This window comes from Danaus plexippus, chromosome 14 (assembly GCF_018135715.1).
Source record: "Danaus plexippus chromosome 14, MEX_DaPlex, whole genome shotgun sequence".
In the NCBI taxonomy this organism is placed as follows: domain Eukaryota; kingdom Metazoa; phylum Arthropoda; class Insecta; order Lepidoptera; family Nymphalidae; genus Danaus; species Danaus plexippus.
The window spans coordinates 7506163-7528597 of NC_083546.1; the positions used below are offsets into that span (position 1 = coordinate 7506163).

General features: G+C 36.9%; 1 protein-coding gene across 1 annotated transcript in view; it reads right to left on the bottom strand.

Moving 5' to 3' along the window:
• Nucleotides 1–870: 870 nt before the first annotated feature.
• The window catches only part of LOC116769396 (protein couch potato-like), a 99914-nt gene continuing 78349 nt past the window's right edge, over nt 871–22435 (bottom strand). Inside the window, exons 3-10 of the mRNA XM_061522654.1 lie at nt 9092–9169; nt 8396–8449; nt 7974–8036; nt 6942–7083; nt 6262–6404; nt 5729–5952; nt 4830–5025; nt 871–4599 (exon numbers count right to left, since the gene is read on the bottom strand). Of these exons, the coding sequence (XP_061378638.1) occupies nt 4564–4599; nt 4830–5025; nt 5729–5952; nt 6262–6404; nt 6942–7083; nt 7974–8036; nt 8396–8449; nt 9092–9169 (936 nt within the window). The 3' untranslated portion in view covers nt 871–4563. The remainder of the gene's footprint in view (nt 4600–4829; nt 5026–5728; nt 5953–6261; nt 6405–6941; nt 7084–7973; nt 8037–8395; nt 8450–9091; nt 9170–22435) is intronic.

Sequence of the window (22435 nt, forward strand, 5' to 3'; positions counted from 1 at the left end):
GTCTAAATAATTTGAAAGCCACACGCCATCACGGCATGCATCGTGAACTTTTGTAATTATAATCTGAACTCAATATACGAGATATTTATTACGGATCCGTTATTGAATATATGAAAAATAAATAGGAACAAAACGAAGTGACTAATGATAACTGAACTTTTGGGTCTGTTTTTTGTTTTTTTTTTTTTGTAATAAAAAAATGAAATATTACAATCATAGATAGACAATAGCGATCGCCTATTGTCGACATGTTCATTAGCAAAAATTCAAAAACTCTTCATTTTTAACAGAATCCCAACATATTCCGACGACAAAACCCATTCAAATATTGTCAACCCCGAGCAGTTTATTCAGTGTTTATGGTCGTTAGCTGCAGGACTTTAATATTCTTTACAGATATCAAACTTAATATATATTAAATGTAAAATTTCCAACGTGTTCAGTCAAGGAGAACGTAAATAATATGTTTATATTGTAAAGAAACAAACACAATTTTCACATACATTTTATTCGCAACGTTTGGACCCTATGATGCTTTATATCTATTCATACACAACACTGCCACAAATTTTCACTAAACGATGTTATATCGCTTAACTGACACTTGTTTTGTAAAACTGTTTTTTTTTTAAATCGTCACAAAACCCGTTTTAGAAGACGAGTGTCAGCCGTCATACTACAAGCCACTGAACTCCAGTCACATGTCTAAATACCGATTACACTAAAGTACACCTATTTGTTTCATAGAATTTAATACAGCGGTTAGATTGACAAACGATTTGGAAGTCAAAACATTTCAAACAAGTCAAACTCAGCATCAGACTGGTCGTATGCGGATGGTGTTCTGGGGTTGTTGAATAAAAACTTCGGTAGAGGATGAGCTCAAATTTATTTGAATTAACAATGACGTCTCCAACCACAATAGTTCATGAAGTAAGAAAGGAAAATAATGAACATCTATAAAAGTCGTAATAATTATATAATTAAGCTAAATTTATCACTATTTATACAATGTCATTATGTTTTTTTTTTTCTTATACCACAATAACACTCCACCTCCGCCCTAGAAGCTTTAAATAATCCGATTCACACAAATCTAACAATTAATCACTAATTATATACTTTGTATGTTTTAAATTGCTCGATATACAAATAACTTTGCAGCGACGCACTAGCGAATAAACGTAAATAAAAATAATAATAATAATAATAAAAAAAAACAAACAAAAAAGATTTATTAATACTGCTACAAATGTTTTGGTAATTAAGCCATATTCATCATTAGCCTAGACATAACGAAGGAAATTATATAATAATAAAAAACACTATCAGCGGTTAAACTGAAAGGAATCCCGCGACACTACTCGGATACTACTTCCAATACTTACTCCGAACCGAAACGATGCTTCGCTAATATTTTTCCAACTCACGACAAACAACACTTATGTATCTGATACTCAAAAAGATTATTTTTTTATTTATGCTATCCATATGTATCTCTTAGATTTAATTTACTTTTTTTATCTTTAATTATTTTAATAAGGGGCACAGATTTGATATGTTTTCGATGCACGGTATTTGTTATGAACCGCTTCACTTAACCTAACTTGCAAGGCGCTACACCCCTACCTACACTATCACATGTGGCCAATGTCACGCGGATCCTAGCCGTCGATCCGTACCGATAGAACCGAAACATCCACGAGATATATCCGTAAAGAAAACATCCAAGCGGAAACTATACGCGAAGCGTGAAGGTAACGTGAACAAAAACGTCTCACCGTGACATACAGCCGAGCACATAAGACGTAGATAGTGGATATAGATCTCTATGGTAGCGCGTTATAACTCTAATTACTTTATATATATAAGACGTTGATATGTATCGAGTAGTCCCGCAAATGACGTAGCCGTAGTCCGTAGCCACTGGACGTCTATTACTTCGCTAGCTACGATTGGACGGAATCATTGTGGCACCGTCATCCCCGGCGCAGGCGGAGCCGCGAGCTACAACTAGTCAGTTACCATGCAGAGTATAGATCGTAACGACCGCCCGCGCACGGCTCGCTAACTCAACAGTGTATACTTGCTAACGAGAGCCTGGTCGTATTACATGTCACACTGGACTTACGTTAGCACAGTGTACAATACAAAATGAATCTGAAAAGAAAATTAGAACTTTTCGTTGTATTGGGTACGCGCCGGGACGACGGTGGCCAGGGTTTGGGAGATCGCTACTACACCATTACACATACTTACATACGAATTAATTAGCGTAATATATATAATGTAAGTAAATGTTGACTTAGCTTAGATATTTAAACCGACTGTGTTCAAGAATAGAAGAGAAACCGAAAAACAAAAAAATAAGAATCTTGATTGATAATTTAAATTTAACTTTCATTATTCCTAATAAATACTTCGTAAAAATATTAGCTTACAATTTTTTCTAAGTTCGCGTCGTATTTACGCACGAGATATTTTTTTATCAGAAATAGAAAGTCGAAGTAGAGTGAATCACGTCGTATGATTGTGTCGTGCCAATTAACTATTCATATTTTACGCGGGGACAGCGTGGATCTCACGGTAGTGTTGTAGTCCTAACCTCGTAACGGCCGGTTTGTGAGTTAACCAACGAACGGCCGGTAACAATCCCGGTTTGTAAACATTAAACGTATATTATTCTCTTTGGTCTGTAATCAGCGGCGCTCGGTACCAAGTTCCTATAAATAACGTATAAAATTTCGCTAAGTCAAAAATTGACATATCATATTGACTAAGGGATATCATAAGAATCACATGCTATAAACACCGAGTGGTCGCGATCTGGGTCATCACAAACGGACAGACAGACGAGCGGCCGTCTCAACATTTCCGACACAATCCGAATCTTATAGGAAAGCCTAAGCGGGGGATATATTTTTTTTTTTACTTTTTTTTTGTTATAATTTTTACATCAGCAGAATACATCTATACCTATAGTAAACATTAAGATTTAATATTTTTTTTTTGGTTTATTGCTATCTCGCTCCGCCACCTCGCCACGGCCGGCGGCGATCAACGATGAAGTCAACTAACTAAAAATAATATATATATTATTCCTCTGTATTTAACCTAACAGTTACTCAAACGTTACACCGTCTTTATTATGTACGATTAACTGTCGCGGTAATGTCACTATGCCGACGCCTACAATAAATACCCTTATCTAATTTAATCGTCTAATGATTACGCGATGTAACTACGAGATTTATTAATATTTTTGTTTCATTAATACATTACCGAAGCTCGTCGAAGCATGCAAATAGAATGATTTTATTGACTATTCAGCATGACGCTCGTCACAATATAATTACAACTAGAAATTACTAAAGTATAGTGATTACATATTATTATACTATATTATTCTCATAAGGCCAAGGCTAAATTCTCGCAACGATCACGAAGCGACGGCCTCGCATCGTATGCATTGAATGATGAAGAATTTCGACGAAATCCTTATTTCTATGAGAAAGGGCACGATATTATGATGTATTCGGGAAAATGTTTCCGCAAGGCACAAGACTTTAGGGTGAGGGCAGAGGGTATTAGGAACGATGAGAATGAATGAATGATCTGATGAATGAATGAATGAGTGAATGGATGAACGAGTGAATGACTGGATACGATGCGAGTTTCGTACGTTCAGTGAGTATTGCACTCTGACGGGCCGAGGGCCGCCATCGTCTCGTCAGTTACATTAAGTTTATTGCAATCAATTAACATAGAGAGATATCGAAACAGACACTAGAGTGCCGGCGACTTAACGAGTGACCGTACCGTATAAAGAGGTAACTTAAAAAAAGCATTCAGGTAAATATAATTTGTTATAGACGTTAAGAATTCATTTAAATACTCTAACACTATCGAGAGAAAACAAAGAAACTATAGTGATCATTTACATAGATTAAAAATCATTTAACTCGAATGATATCATCAACAAAACGTAACGTCTCTATGAAGGGCACCTTTGGTTTTTAGCTTATTAGAGTGAGATGTAACCTAGTTATCATTTCAGATATAACACTATCCGTAACAAAACCTCCATCGATACGTCGGCCATAGAAACTAATGTACAAAATCGACCGTACAATAAGTTAGTGTAAATAAATCTTATGTTACATGTAAAAAATAATATATTAAATAAAAGCTATAAGGATATCTCAAACAATAAATTGGAATGTTAATATGATCATAGAAATTTATACTACATTTGGTATTAACACCACACCCTCCGAATACGGTGGAGGGGAACGTAAACGAGAAGAAGATCTGTATTATATACCACAAGTTTGTATTTTTACACTAAATACGGACAGTTTGGAGTTTTTAGTCCATTAATCTTAGGTGACAGCAACAAACGCGGCATATTCAGTCTAACTATACCAACTTGTGATCACGATAGCAGTTCGGTAGTGCTGGCCCGCGCCGTCTTGATCCTAGTGAGGGCGCGCGGTTGGTCCGGGATCAAAATAATACGTGCCTCAGTTAGCCGATTGTCATGTGCCGAGTGCCACGAAGGAGTTAATGCTGTTCGCCCTCTTCTCCGCCTTTGGCTCCCTGAAGATCGAAGCACAGGTTAAGACTCAATGTACCCAGCATCGACCCGTCACTGATCTGTTAAGTATACAATCTAAAGTGCGTGGTGCATGGTGCGGCGATTCGGGACCCATGGCGGGGCGCGGATGGGAACCGAATCTGGATACGACACGGTTTCTTATACGAGTGAGGAATGAGATCATCGAATGTTATGCGACGCGTTATATGAATCCGTGAGGTATCGTGCATACTTCATATGCTAGTATCCAGGTGTGCGGCGACTTGTGGCGGGCGTACTCCAGCTGGAGGGCGGACTCCGAGCTGAGGAGGAGCGCGCCTTGGAGGGAGGCTCGGGCGGCGGCGGCGTCCCTCGTAGTGGCGAACTCCACAAACGCCACCGGCCCATTTCCGCCCGTCATCAGCCTCAGGCGGTTGAAACCCGAGCAGCTGGTATCACACAAGCCTCGTGACCCACCCATATCACATATATGAAGAACGTCTTCATCATCAGCGAGCCGAATGTTGTCATGATCAAAGTACTGTCTGGTGTCATTGTCTGCTATGAATCGTTCTGTCGCTGTTGTGAGACTGTTTACGGTGCAAGATACATTTATGTGATGGTGCTCGTTTTAGTGTTGTGTGTACAGTCCGGCTGTCATGCGGGTGAGGGTGCTGGGACATCTCACACAAACTGGGAGGCTGATCGCCTTCTCAGTTGGTGTCAGATGACATCTTAAAATATCGACAGTGTACGAGATAGTGACAATCTGTGCGACATGCACTGCGGAGAATACACATTTATTTTACCTATTCAATGGACTATGTGTTATCGATTTTCATACTTTTATATATTGTTACATGCAGACATTTATTTTTTTTGCATCGACTGGAAATATTTTATCATGTTAAAGTATGTATCCTCATACTTAAGCGTAAGACGAGGGTTTTCGCTGAAAGTAAAAAGGGTTTGTGATAAATATCCTCAAAAAAAATAAAATATTCATTGGTAAATTGATATTCGATCAGGTTCAGCGACGTTGCATTTTATAAATATACTCTTAGTTAGTGAACATTGCAAGACAAATAAATAAGTTACCGTTTTGATATTTAATATTCCAGTCGATACTCCCTAACAAATTATTGTTTGTACCTGCTGAATATCTCCTTGAGCTCATGCTCCGACACGAACTGTCCCAGGTTCGCGACGAACAGCGTGGAACAGGGCGCGGTATGAGCTGGATGAGCTTGATGGCCTGGATGAGCTGGGTGCGAGGGGTGCTGAGGATGCGAGGGGTGCGCTGGGGGCGGAACTGACGCCCCCGGCGAGCCCAGGGCTGGCGCGGGCAGCACGCACGCTCCGAGAGTCAAAGGGGTCTGCCAGGATTCAGAAATTGACATAAATATAGGATGACTCGAATTGTTAAGTAATACTTACGCAATACAATAGAGAAGGTAGATTTCAATAAAATTCAATATGTTCAACTACGAGTAGTTCGGGGTTCGAAAGCTATCTATTTCCAAAGATGTTCACAGAAACTTTTACCGTATCATATGCAATAGAGAGTTCAATATCCATAGACACACAAGTTTCTAGAGGGGCTTCTATTGCAATGGTAATTAGTAAGGGTTGTTAGAAAAGAAAATCGGACTTACGTGGTGTGGCCTATCGGCGGCAGCTAGTCAGAGGTAAGAACGCACGGGCGCCATTTGAGGATGGATAGCGGGATGGACCAGCCCGTGCGAGAGAGTCGGCAGCTCACCGCCGTAAGCTAACGGGTGGTGCCACAGTTCAGCACCTCCTCCAGGGAAGAAGGGACTAGCTAAGTCTGTACAATCATCGAACGTATTACAAACAAAAAAAAACAGCCAAATCCCAATGAAGCAGCTTTAAATAAGTTTATTTACAATACCCGTGACATGTCTTCACGGTTCCTATACGCAGGAAATTAAATTGTTACATAGTATAGTTTGTACCTCATTATACCAGGAAAATATGATAGAAGTATGTCATGAAAACATGTGACTAGAAGGTGGATAGAACCCGGAAGATCAATTGATAAGTATAGCCTTGCGGAGCTAGGCTTTGCGTGGAACGTGTAAGCGATTACAGATACTTGGCCAACGTTTAAGTTTGCTCGACACGCCATCACTCTCACTAGATACATAAACAAGCGTATTATATTAAGTACATAAGTATATCGTGTGGAACTCTGTTCGGCCGTGTTGGCGTTTTAACAATCGAAGAACAATAAATCACCTTCGCCATAGATTTGGGAATCCTCGATGTTGTGATTTGCTGTTATTCATTGGATTAATTAACGTGGACAATCGAGCTTGCGCCGGGCGGTGTGTGTGGTACTTACGTCCAGTGAGTGGGTGCATCAATGCAGGGTGTGCAGCTGGCGCGGCTGTGGCAACTGCCGGCTTCGGCTTGCTGACCTTCGTGTTGCTTTTAGCGAACTCCAGCCGAATGGTTTGCGGCATGTCGGGGTCGAACCGGACACCCTGCTGTGAACAGCCGCGAGCGTTGCGGCGCTCCGATATAATGACGAGGGACCGCTCCGCTCACGCTCCCATAGGACTCCCAACATTATGACAGTCCATCAAGGATCACGTGACGTATTACATGTATCCCTATACGACTTTGAAATTTCGTTGGCATGTTCCTCTTTCTTTTCAACCCGAGGTTCAATAATGTTAAATTAAAATTCGTTACTATTTAAGTGTCACGGTCAGATTTCCGTTTTGACAGAAGCTGAACGTTCGATACGCTCGCGACAGCGCCTGACAGTGTGCCGTAACACAGTGCTCGGGGGTGTGACATCAAAAATCTGTCAAACGGTGACATGCAGTTGCGTATATACAACGTAAACCTAACGGATTCCTCTCAAATATCCTGCGATTGAGAGCTTAATTGCTCCGAGTTGATGAGTTGACGTGGCCTATTCGGTATGTGCATGGGTTTAGCATAACTTACGATGCGGTTACACGATTCAGGAAAATGTTATTCCAAGTCTACAATGAAAATATTATCTATAGTGCTCTTTGGCTGTGTTTAGGCATGTGATGAGAAAGGTTTTAGTAACACCGTGCGTTGTTGGTCCTCAGTATTTACATGTAGCGTATTCGTTTCTCGTGTTCAACTATGTCCATCTATTGCAATGTATTATCGTGATATTTGTATTTTGTGTTCTGTAAGCGTTCAATATTATCCTTATGCAATGTATTGTCTGTTGTGACAATCCTTCTGTTTACCTCACACATAATACACGTTAGTTATGTTTTATTTAAGTTGTATATGTTAGTTACTTGGTGTGGTTTACTTAAAGATATAAAATTATTTGTTTTACTTTGTAATATATAATTATACGTCGAGAGTTCGATGTGGGACTAACCTGAAGATCTTGCTTTGCTGCCTCTGCACCAGCTCTGGTGTGAAATGTGACGAACCCAACCGGCTGCGAAAAAAACAGCACCATTGACAATATCATATTACAGGGGTTGTACAACCTTTAAGTAACCCAACACTCATTCACACTCTATAAATGCGTACGAGATAGATAAACTAAACTACTGAACACTTTAGTAGTGTTATCAAACTGCTTACTGTTTTAACGAGAAGCTGTCTGTAGTACACAACAAACAAACTTCGCAGATGCGGCAAATAAACCTACTCAGTTTGATAAATATTGTCACTATTTTAAATAAACCAACGCAAAATTTATCAAAAGTCTAATTCTTATTAACATATCATCAGTTATAATACAATTATTTCATCTTATAAGGCACAGTAATTAAATAGTTTTAAAATACTCACAGAGGCAGTTTTTCCATTTTTGCTCGTGACTTTCAGCAAAGAACCTTCGTAGCCCTGAAAATTGTTGAAAGTTATATTTCTGCTTAATTATTAGTAATAACATACTTAATATTTAAAAACAGTCTTCCTCGATTGTATGAAAACCTTTTCATTTTCGGCGCAAATAAAACTATAACATCATTTGCTTCCAAAGAAAATAAGCTTTGTACAAAATAGATACGGGACAATACTATAACAATCGCGCAATATTCATATTAGTAGCACAATGACGAAATTACTTTAAACCGTACCGCGAACCATAAAGAAAATTACTGCCGCTTCCAATTTTCCCTACACAGCCGTCATCATGACATAGTAAATCAGTTTCAACGAAATTTAATTCTCTAATCATAGCAGGTACCAGGTACAATGCCAGCCCCAGTCACGCGATGAGGGCGAACTCCCCAAAGTTTTAGAAGGTGGTACCATTCGTGCCAGACACCAATTTGATACGCTATCGTCCGAACCGATTGTACCAATATCAATCAGGATAGCTATATACTATAACATATACGTACAGTATAGTATCATGATTATTTTACCAGACATATATTAGCAGTATTAAAGAATTGTCGAATACAAGCTCTCCGTCTGTATCGTTTTTTATATATATGGGAAGATGCAAATGATGCGTTTAATGCAAATGAGTATACTCACTTCGTATGCTCGGAAAAGCAGGTAAAGTTCACGAGGCTTCGCGTCCATTGGCAGTCCGCTAACAAACAACGTCCGCACCTGAGGATAAATTATAATATATTTATGTAATGGAATCAAAGACACATACATTATCTCGTTATTTTAAAATACATTAAGGTCAATCAACCGAATATAATTAAAACAAAATTCTTTTTAATATCAGCTCGAAGTATTTACGATTGCTTTCGCCAGACAAAGGCATTCGTTGGTAACCGACATAAAGGGGAAATTCTCGAGCGGCATTCTTCATAAATCTTTGCCTTTGTAAACATTTAATACATTTGGTCAGTTTAATGAAATAAAACAGAAAACCTTATTTGTCCGGATTGCGTGAAGGTTATGGATATTTAACCCGGGTAAAACCAGCCACCGTCTTGTGATTTCATATCGAATTACGTTTTAAACTTTTCAGGTGTCAACGGAGGATGTAACATTTTCAACTGTGATGATAATAATGAGATCTAAGATTTTCGCGAGTTTTATTCATTTAAATGAAACTAGTATTTTTCGGATAAACTACGCGTGATTTATTATTGTAAAGAAACTACATACTTCCGACGTTTCGGTTACTTTTCAGCAACCGTGATTAAGGGCAGACGAGATGTGTGAGTATGTAATTTTTTTACAAAAATAAATCACGCGTAGTCTATCCGAAAAATACTAGTTTCATTTAAATGTGATGATAATATTATCACGTCATGAATGCTTGGCTTGTAAATATTTTGACGTTAAAATTACGAACCTTATAGGCCATGAAATTGCTGCTATCACTCAACTTAATGCATCAGCGTATTTAGAGCTACTAGTAATTAATGATACGTTTCATATAAAAAATGTTCATAGCGATAGAAGATTACGGCTCTCACGGTGGAGGGCGCCGGTGGATCTCATATATATTTTATCGTTTCCGTCCCCCGGTACGAAACAGAATGTCGGACCTTTATGTCGGCTATTTTCCGGTCGAACGCACGGGAATTCCCCATATCGGTATTTTTATTTTGGTCACCTTTAATATTTTATGCGACCAGGCCGAGAGTTTACGGTGGTAATATACACTTCCGTGAAATACCAACATATATATAAACGTATACATATATTATCATGTGTGTATAGTATGGACTAAACAGTTGTTTGAACAGAGATCATCCCTTAATCCCTAAGCGCATGTTAAATAGATTCAGTATGACAAACGTACGTCAAAGCAGCGAGCTAGTTGATTATTAACATGGCAGTATGAAGCGGTATCGATATACAGCGTCGCATATTTCAGTGGCCGGTCACTGAAAATGCCCCTAGTCCTCCAGCATTATACACTCCGTTGAACACGTTTGCCCCACACCACTCCATTGAGCTGTGTTTCATACACGCCTTCCTAGGAAAAGGTGTTTCCACATTTGACATCACCGACTAATATTCAACATCCACTTCATAATTATTTCGTAATAAATTTTCCGTTGTTGATTCTCAAGCAGGTTTTATTTATATAATCTCGTTTCAAAGATCCCAGCTATTAATAAATTCCATCTCGGATTATTCTAAGTGATGAAGCGTAGTTTCATAAAAAGCTTATCAAAATTGTATGCTTTCTCGACTTCAAAAGAGATACGAACACTCGATCCCCGCACCGGGTCAGATAACATCGCGCTTGACATTATTGCGACGAAAAAGAATATTAGGTATTCAGCCCAATGGAATAGAAACAGGCAATTTGTTCAACTCCATATGAATTATTTCACTCGTCTGGAATGGAGGTTTTGCGGCGGCGCTCTGAATCCTACATGTAGACATTACATGCTGAACTTTACAAAGAGAACGAGTAAAAGGAAACATCTAATAAAATTTTGCAAGTTAGGATGGTCTACATTTTATACAAAACTGCAGTCTTCGGTTACTGTGTATATAGACTTGTAGGATGAATGGTTCTCACTGGCACATAGTTTAAACAGAGTAAACGCAAACAAAACTGTATAACTTTTATAGTTCACGTGTTTATGTAACTTTAGTTGGAAAGTTAGCTATTATCAATGAAGACATACTGTTAAAGCTAACTAACGAATTTGAACATGAGATACCGTGCGATGAAATGGATTTTAGACTTTTAATATTTATTATAGAGATAGTTTTAGTCTACTCACAAGTACATATATGTTCACAAAATATTATCGGGCTGATCTTAAGGAACCAAAAGAGTTTGTTAGTCACATCGAAGTAAAGTATCAACATATGCTTTGAACCAAATTCTTTATTACGTTACACTTGCCGCGCTCATTTTTGAGCTCGTCTTAATCCATACAATCTATTTAGACGAACATTGAGTGACTTTAAATCAAACGTTCTCAACAAACGTCTCTCGCAAACTGTATCACCTCGCATACATGACAGCGAACACATGCATGAGCGGTCAAAGTGAACTTTACAAATATCTCCGCTCAGAAACACCGATTAGGCTCCAACGATTCGGTTTAATGCAATGGACACAATGTTCCTTTGTGTAAACCCTCTATGGTACTCAATGATGACTAATAATAATTGAACGTGGCGAGTTTATCATTTGATGACTGAGCAACGGAATGCGTTTTAAAACATCGCCAGGAATGAACATCTGATGTCGACTAGCTCAGTCAATGCGTGAATTAATTCTTCTCTAAATTCTTCTATAACAATTCTATTATTAATTCGAAGTTTTCTATTTTATAATAATAATATGGGTGTTCAAAAAAGGCTTCGTATACAATAAGTAAAGCGTGGTGTACACGACACTTTTTAATTTCTTTATGTTGATAAGTCTAGTATTTGAATATAATGATGCTAAAAGTTGGCAGGCATTTTGACTTATTTATAAATATTGTGTATATGAATTATTTTATTGTAAATGAATATACCAGGCGTTATATATACGCGGCTCGAACGTTCGTTTTAATTTCTACATCATAAATTTCATGTGCCAAATAATCGATAGTCCGCACGTATGCGGTCATATAGGAGAGAGTAAATTCTATAGCGGCCTATAAATAAATGAAAAAACAAAAATAGAAAAAAAAATACGATAAAGGTGCATTCACACGATCGATCGCACAGCAGCGAGCCGATTGAACTGTAAACGGCCGGGCCTCGCCAACGATATCATACGCTTATATGTATCTCTTTTAGACTGCAAATATCAAACTCGACCACCAAATACACGAGCTCTATAGTACTGCATTTTCACTAATTTAATATCAAACCAAGCAAAAAGTCCGATTATGCGAGTATACATATACATATATATATATATATATATATATATATATATATATATATATATCACACTATTAAACTACGGTGGTAAATCCCAAGCCAGTTTAAAAGATTAAAAATTAAATAAAAAATAACTGCCATTGAAAAAATCATTTAACTAGAGCGGCGAAAAATATATCAAATCGTGCCAGCCCCGGTATCGACACCGGCCGTCATCGGCGTCCGAAACGAAAAACCGAAACAATGACATGCTCCGTTTGTAACAACGAATCAAAATCAAGGAGGAATTCAAATTAAATGTCAGAAGTCCGAGCAAATTTGAAAATAATAAGCAAGGAATAAATTCTCTTTATCACACAAAGGCCGTCTGTTTACTTTGAAATTAAAAATCAAAGGGAAAACTGTCCTCGTTCAAGCTTATACGAATAATCATGAAAGACCAGAAACTGTTTAAAAATTATTTGTTAACTGTTTTTATCATCAATGCATTCACATAAATGATTATACTGGCCGTGGATGTACGTACAGGTGTTGAAGCTTGTTTAAAATGATACAAGATTTAGAAACAGATAGCTATATGTACATGAACTACGGCCATCCTTATTGTGGTGATAATAGTTTCGAGGAGACAAAGACAACGATTCAGAGAAACTTCATTATGAAACATTTAATTATTGACGAGGCTAACAAAACTAAAAGAGTTGTAGATATTATTTATTAAGATGAGTGAAAATGAGAAAGCTAAGTATCTACATATCGTAGTCTTAGAAGTACCCCGGTCCCGTCGTAAAGCGACGAACATTGTGTAGGATTAATAATCTACAAAACAAAAATGGAATCTTTAACGATTCTCTGTATTTAATTTAATACACTTCTGATGATCCGAAGCGAGAGAATTGTTTACAAAAACATGATTTCAATTTGCCGCAGAAGTGTTTTGAAATTCAAATAAGACACGGTTTTGTTGTAATAGCAGGTTAAAGAAAGTTTAAAAATCCACCAGTAGCAGGAATATGGTAAATAGGTTTCGGATTTGATCGAATTGAGGGGCTTCAGGAGCTATAATAAAATATTTGTTCGGTAAGTTGGAGTGGGAGCTGGCTCGACTTTAGGAAGATCATTTTTCTTCCCGTGTCAATGTCAGTAGCAATCATTGAAATTTTTACAACAACACATTTATTTATTATCAATTCTATGAAATATAATTGAATGAATATCACTTTATGCTTTATACAGGTATACCTATGCTTTTATATATCTGCATAAATATTATGATATTAGTATATTATATTCACCGGATACTCCCAAAGAATATAACAATGTTCGCCCTTTCCCTCCATTAGTCTAACTCACGCCGGGAAAAACCTTAATGGGGTAAAACTTTACTTTTATCCGCCATAAAGTAAAAATAATAGCCTGTAATTGCACACCTTGAGACCAACGTAAAAGCTAGCGTCCTCTTTAATTTTAGCGTTTCGTAATTTATATTCAATAAATTTGCCATGCACTAACACGATTCCCATTCTTAAAGTGATGTTAAATTCAAGAAAATTATGATATTTTTACGACAAAATAAAATAAAAATGTAGCAGTCTGAAACTAAGAAAAACAGAACAAGATATCAAGACAATAGAAGTTGCGATTCGAAAGTAATCAAGTAGCCGTCGGGTTCACCGAAATGCTATCGGATAGAGATATTTCTAATTTTTCGGTCGACCGATATCTCGATACTGGCTGCTACACAAATAGATAAACCAGAACAAACAGAGCGGAAAAAGAGAGAGTTTGAAATACAGTTGTAGACTATTAAATAAGCTCATTTACAAACGAAAACATTCGCTTAAAGCGAAATTATGATAAAATAATGGACGGACCAATTAAAATTTACCGTAATGTTGAAATTCTCATCGCATCGCAGAATTAAAATGGCGAAAGCAAAAGAGCGGAAAGAGTTCTAACAGGGCAATATAACCGAGCACCTGGTCTCCAGAGATAGGGATCATAATGTTAATTTAATTAAAGGACTAATCTAAATTGCAGACGACCCGACACTCCAACGTTCATTAAAAGGATATTTCGCGCCAACTGTTCGGGGGAAGTTGCTGACAATAAATATCTTAGAAGACTTATTAAATAAAACAAAACAAAAACACGAGCGATCGGAACACGCTGCTGACTTATTCATTTGATTGAACTTCATCGTGAAAGACGTTATAGACACGAAATATTATGAAGCATGTCCTATAACTTGTTTAAAAAAGAGCGGATGATCCTAAAACAAACGGTCTTAAGATCAATAACCTATAACAAATCTTTATAATGACTGGGAGGAGTTAAATTAAATAGTTAATTATATAGTTATCTTGTTAGCGGACACGAAGTTTAATTTCAACTACGTTCCCAGTTTAGTCTGTTGGAGGAACAGAAAAAGTTTAGAGATAAGATGTCTTTGCATCTTTATCACAACGAAACAGGAAGAGAGTTTAAGAGCTCGGTGACAGAGAATTAATCATTGTGATACCTTAATATTTATTTTTTTATTTAAATATAGATTTATGTAAGTCGCAAGACTATATGAGTGAGACCTGATACAGATCTTCATACAGTTTGAGACTGAAATATCACTCACTCGTACATTATACTTTATTGAAACGAGTTTTTTTTATCAATAGGAAATCAATTAGGACTCCTACCACAATTCAGCGATGGGAGCGATTGACTCAGGCTTCTCTCAGTTGTCCGCCCAAATTATGTTCAATGGATAATTAATAGTCCCCGTTCAGTTCAATAACAATGGCCTCAATAATCCCAATTTGAGTTATTACAGCTATAAATACGTTTTAAACGAAATCAGTAACTCCTTTACCTCTGAACGATTCCGTTACAAATGACGGCGATGAGAGATATCCGTAGACACGTAGATGATGTTCGAATACATAAAGGGAACGGAATATTAAAAGCAAAACAATATTTAACTCAACTCAGGGGAGCGAACAACAAAGGCTTAAAGGATAAAGCAAAATATAAAGGACAACCGTAACAATTACCGCTAATTGGTTATTTTGTTAGGCTTACGTAATAAGGTGCGGGTCTTCTGTGCCCCTTTAACAACCCTTCCACCGGCATTCCTACTCGAAGACGGTTTGCGCGAGAACTATTGACCATAAACACCGAGATACGAGAGGGTTTCTCTCATACAATCTGATATTCAAAACAGTTTCAGGTGACAACGGGATTGTTTTAACTGAAGATCCGACAACGTTCACTTTAGCTAACAATCTAATCGTATCTGGATCTCAGTTTTATTTTAATATTTAACTTTTATAGGTTGCATAAGAGTTTTTACTTTGCTGGCATTGTTTTTAATTGAAGCTTTGTACTTCCCAAATATTCCACGTTGTTTATTTTTCTTGTCTGCTTACACGGATATTGTTGTAAGAAAAGTATTTCTCTTTTTCATTAATACAGAACCTCTATAAATAGATTTAAGTTATATTTATAACAGTTCAATATTGAACATTGAGTCTTGTTTGTTTCTGTTATGTTTTAATTCACACAAATCGTGACGAAAGTATTTCAAATCATATTATAGTCGAGAAGAAAAGACTGAAACTGGGCAGGCAGTCACAAAACTTGGCCATAATTGGCCATAACTGTTGTTTATCAGTATTAATAGTCGTGTCTACACATCATAAGAGAAGCAATCTAGAAGACGATGGACGTAACGAATTCAATCCATCGATTATAAATAACTCAATCAACATAATGTGTACAGCAATCCGAGTCGGAGCTATCCAATCGTGTTAAATCTCGAATTGCTGGAACGCAGCTAAGCAGGGCGAGCGGGGCCGTACGGAGTCTCCGAGTCGCTGATTTAAATTGCAGATGGCTCTCACGACTTGCGCCGACTGACGCGTTATGCTAATCACAGTCAAGCCAAGGATTATCCCTGTTTACACTCAACAAACTCACTTAATTTCGTCCTGACAGACATCTCGTCATGCTTACTATATATATTAATATTAAGACTTAGATTTAAATCTTTTGCCGCAATTCAAATTTTAATAATAAATTTTATAAATGTATGTACTGTTGTAAATGATTTCTCACAGAGACGTGTATTTATCACGGAAGCCAATTAAAACATCAAGAAGATACATCGGTCCAATTTTCCAAATTCTAAGAAACTTCGTGACACCTTTAAAGATGTCGTCGTTATTTAAATGCTCCTCTCTGAGATCTCTTTTAAGCTGACTTGAAACCATTATTATAAGAAAACTTAAATGTTAACTTGGAAATATGAAGCCGGAGAAAAATCTATCAACAAGACCCTAACAAACTGATAAATATAAGTATCAGTATCGAATATAAAATTTAATAATTTTATAGACTAAAATGTCTCATTTAAAACATTTAAAATATAAATTTAACAAGAGGGGGACGTCTTTACCTTCTCCTATTTCCAAGTCGTAAAGTCGCTCAGGGTTGGCACTAATGCGTATTTATGTCTATGGACTTGGCGCCCAACATCGATCCTATAACAGCCTATTACACAAAGTGAGAACCAATTTTAGACAGCTTTTGTATTTTATAAACAAGCCAGCACCTACGGACGGACCAAATAATTGCGAGATCCTAGTTTTGAGTGACAGTTGATTTAATCAGCTTATATTTAACAAAACAATTTTAGACTGACAATAAAATAGGCACAAAAAAAACATTACATTTTAATTTCTCACGTATTGTTTAAGAAAATTGCACATAATAAATAAAGTTCCATTAAAAACTGTGAATTTTATTAAATTGTGTATAAAATGTCCAAAGTTAAGTGTGAAATATATGACTGAATAAGCTATCCGTTTAACATGTACCCATGACGTGGTGCTCGTGGAAATCTCGATTTACATGATAAAGGACGCTGCGAGAGGTTCCGTGTCTTCTAACAAGGGTGGGGAATGTTTGAGGTATTCGAGTCGGGAACTTGAAATACGATAGGAACATTTAAATTGAAATCGCGAACACGCTTAGCTTATATTGAATTAGAGCCAAAGCTATACGGGATAGAGAAAGGCTTCTATACAATGCTGCAAATATATTTGTAACAGAATTTGTTGGTAATTAAGGCCATTGATCCTGTATTAATTTAATTATATACATGTAATTGAGAAATCGCTATTTATCAATAGAATCCTTTTCAATGACGACTTCTATTATTTGAATATTTATAAATTAAATTATAAAAAAACTCTATCAAAAAAATAAAATTTATGATTTGGATTCGAAAAATTCACTATATATTTGGATAACCCTCATTCATCAAACATGAATACGTATATAAATGATGAGATTCATGTGAACGTTAATAAAATAATAAAAAGCGTGACCAAAAAAGCCGCGGAAAGTTGGCAAAATAATTTTTATCCTTTTAATTAAGCTAATTACAACAAAATTGAAAAAAAAATCAAGGCTAACATGGCGAACTATTAGCCCGGAGCGTACTTAACTAGATTGCAAGGCCCGCCGTTGTAAAAAGATAAATTCTGCGGGCCCCAGTTTGGGCGCCAAAGTTCGCGATGTGTGGCCGCACCAGTTGTAATTAACAACACCCCGCGAGCTCTCCACTCCGCTCCCGCAATCCCACCCACAGGCACGATTGAATTAAACTTCGGCACGGTTGTTGCGGTGCTGATTCTAGCTTCGGGTTTTGTCGCGTTCCGTACAGCTTGCAACTGCTATTAAACTACCAATACCGGACCGGCATTTATTAGTTTCACTATCGACCTTTTTGTTTGTCTCCATTACACTACAAACGCCAGGTTTTATGTAGTCGAACATACGTGTACCGACAAGTTTACAGAATCGATTTAATTTGGATAATTTCAAAGTTTCGAAGTTCATGTTGAATTGTAATAAAAAAAAACTCTTTCAAGACGAAACCGTACCGAAAATTTACAAGAGACATACACATCTCTCAGTCTTGCTTTAGTGTAAGAGCTCAATGTCAACAGTTATAAGTTTTTCCACATACAATGGGTCTTGGAAACAAGAAGTATAGAGCAGTAGGTAGAGTGGGAGGGGGGGGGGGCTGTACGAGGAGCACAATTAGCGCGCGCGGCTCAACACGACTTGAGTTTTAACAACGCCGAGCGGAACACTCAGCGTCATTCACACGAGACGCCTGCACCGCGGGACTCGGCCCCGAACTACCCACACCACCGACACGCTGATGCTAATTAAATAGTTTCAGTCGCACCAAGCTAGATCATTAAGAGAAGTATTACTGAACCCAGAGATTAGTAGAAACCAACCAGAGACACATTTTAACTCTTCATATTCAACTTAGATGAATTCAATTACACAATTTCGACATGAATTCCGTGCACAAAGACGGCCGTTTGATTTGTGGATCGTCTTATAAGCAGTGTCTTCTGTAGCATTTAAAGAATTTTATTTTCTATACCATCAAAATCGATTCCGAAGGGATATTCAGTTGTAAAGTAATGTTCGTCCTATGAATGTATGAGGAGTAAGTTTAAATAGAATTAATGGAATCAAAATTCAGCAACAAAACAATTAATCAACAGGAGTTTACACGACGCATATAAGCAAAAACAAAACGTGACCCAATTAATCCATCATTATTAAAGCGGAGACGACGAAACGAATATCACTATGAGAAAAAAAAGTGGAAACATTCATTAAACGTGAAATTTATATGAACGGAACAAGCAGACGAAAGAAGTTATTAAACATCCTCATGTACGTAGTCAAAAGCAACATAATAAAACTAAATGAGAACCGCTGTTGGCGCGTTCATAAGCAAAACCCTTTAGTACAAAACCAGTCAGACTTTAATATAAACAGCAAACGCAGTACGTGCCTCTGTAGATTTTTTTTTTCAATTTAGTGCTATGGAACGTTTTATTAAAGGGTTTTCACTCGGATAAAAAAATTATAAAGAATGCTTTATGTGCGTACGTTTTATACGTCGAGAGAGAACACTTGTCTAGTTATATTTTTATAATTAATAATTCATGTACACCGGGGCTCACGTAAAACTATCGAACGAATTGTATGGGATGCATTAATGGTAAATATTTAAACGCGACTCTGAAACATTTAAAACTCATTAGAACAAAGGACATCTAAACAAATTATCTATAATAATAACCCTCCTGGCAGCAGTAGAAAACTAGAAGTAACATAACGAGTACTGATGCTTGTGGACTGTATATTTAATAAATTTTATATATTTGTGTAAATTTCTGACCATTGTATGTATTCATATGTATATATAATTATAACAAATTTGTTGGTTATGATACATGAGGTAGACTGCCAAGATTTCAAGATTTAAATCATCTTGAAATCAGTCCAATTGCAGTATCTCCGGGGAAATTTATTTCTTACCGTTTTACTCTACTGCCATTGTACGTCAAGAGAACAACATTTTTGTACTATATATAGCTTATTAATATCAAAGTTAATACAAGTCCAGGTCTCCAAATACCCAAAAATCAATATAAAGGCTTCAAGTCAACTTTATTCACTTTATTATTAGGTCATAACATTTTTAACATATTATTTTAACTGAGACATAAAGTCGTTGGAGTCACTTAGCGATCACCTAGTTCCGCGTCAATAGCACCGGCTGACAGCCACACATGTATATGATAAGTTATCATGAGCATGTTAAAAACGTCACTAACTAGCGCCCCGCGGCGGGGGCTGAGGGCGCGTGGAGGCTTCTTTGCATCCACTCGAGTCGACCTGGCCTTAAAGCCCTTTATAAACCACCGCCGTACTCCTGTTCTTAGCTTAGCTCCACTTTCGAGTACTCATTTCCGCTTTTTAACCGACTTTCTAAATAGCGCTAACCAAAAAAAAATACTAATAACAGTATTAAAATATTAAATCCGCTTTCCTTTGTTTTCCCGGTAAGAAGGAGGTACATGATACAAAAATTATAAATCTTAAAGTTTAATCTCAGTTAAAGACAATATTGTGCATTAGAAAAACTAATATCCTGACGCCAAAAGAATTAGATAAATTAAGATAGATTGATATGAACTGATTAAAATATAAATTGAAACCTAACAGAGTGGTAATAATGTTATTATTTGAATGGCAATATTAATTGAAATGTTAAATGAACAGTGAATCAATAGGTATACAGGCATCCGCAACAAGTTAGACTCTCACGGTTGAGCGAACTTCAAAAATTCAACGTGTCTATTTGAATTGAAACTGGGACGACGCCGGAGGGTCACTATACCTCTTAAAAAATTCAATATCCATTTCAATTTATCACAACAAGATGAAAAAGAATATATGTATGCATATACGTATATATTTTTAACCACATGTGTATATATATTTTTATTTCAATTTTATAAATAACACTGTAAAATGACGTCTGTTAAATACAATGATATTAACTGAATGATGTCCAAACAGCTTTATTTTGAACAATATTTCCTATGGGACACGTTCAATGGTAAGGTTAGTTTAGTAAAGTTTGCCCCTAGTAAATAGAATTCGATCCTCAATACTCCCGACTGAGAAAGGGTTGTTTGTGTTACATCTCACGCATTCTGATTTGCTTTTAACGATATCCGAAGATCAGATGATGACGTGGCGCCTTTGTGAATACATTCAGTTTGATAGACACAGCGAGCGAGAAAATTGTATTTTGTTGATAAAACTTTCTTTCCAGTCACAAGGCACATGAACACAAGATGCTAACAAATTTGAATATGACATGACCACAAAAACTTTACAGGCAACAGTTTCTAATTCAAAGCCAACAGGCCTCCTCTGGGTACAGAAGTTTGGTTATCCCAGTACCCTGTCTCCACTATTTACCTATTAAAGTGGTCGGAGGCACTAAGGTATTCATGAGTGGCAGAATACGTCTCCCGTTTTACGAGCGACCTCCCAGCCGTATTGAATCGGAAAGGTCCGGACCCCTGCCCGTGTAAAATATCACGAAACCGTATGCTACATAATTTGAAACATTCATATAAAGCTCTGGAAGGGTTTTATGCTACACTTAAGACTCTAAACCGGCAACTTAAATAAATAATGTTACATTCGCTGCCCAGAACGTTTATTCTTGGAAATATATTGAAATAAACTCTGTAATGCGCTGATTTATTAGATTGACACATGCGACCTACATCTGTTCACTGTCACACAAAGTCCACTTCAAATAGAATGTATTTAAGTCATCAATATATTTCAAATGGTATTGACAGTTCCAGTTGAAACGACCAGATGTTGTTCATGTCATATCGAATAATTCGGATATCAAAGAATTTGATCGCGTCCTTTGAAGCGACCGAAAATAATCGTAAGATATTTCAGAGACATCAAGTTGGAGCGGATTAGTTTGGGATCCCTGTTTGTAAAACAGAACACAGATGTCAATCGAGACTAACATGACACTTGTTTACGCAGAACGAAATAAATTACTTTGAAATATATGTTTTGTGATCCAAAACTAAAGGTTGCGATACTTTTATGTTACAAAATATTTTAAATTAAAATTGTTACATTAAATTCTTTAACGTTTTATACAGGGTGCACAGAAATCAAAAAGTCGACATCCCCATTCCCTCCCTCCGGCAAAAGTCACCGAAGTCTGCATTCGACGTCGCCATTATAATGCCAAATAAACATGACAATATCAAAGCCGATAACAATATAACAGAATGTGATATTTCTTCAACAATAAATATACATAACAGTAATATGGTGAGAGCCGCAGTGGAGCCGCATTCAGCTAATGCAGCGTTCGTGCAGACATACTTATACTCGGTACGTGATCGTTTTGCACTCACACTGTGCCCGCCAAATATTTGTCTTTCCATATATTATGCTCTGGAATAATGTTGTTGCATGGCTTCCTTCAACATCTACTGATGCTATTACTAAAGTGACGCACTTTTACTCTTTGTCTTTATTGAATATGAAGATTGAACATAATTTCATCATTGACTTATTTGATTTTAATCGTTATGTGCGATAATGAGACAAAATTTAAAAAAAAAATTCGCGAAACTAGTT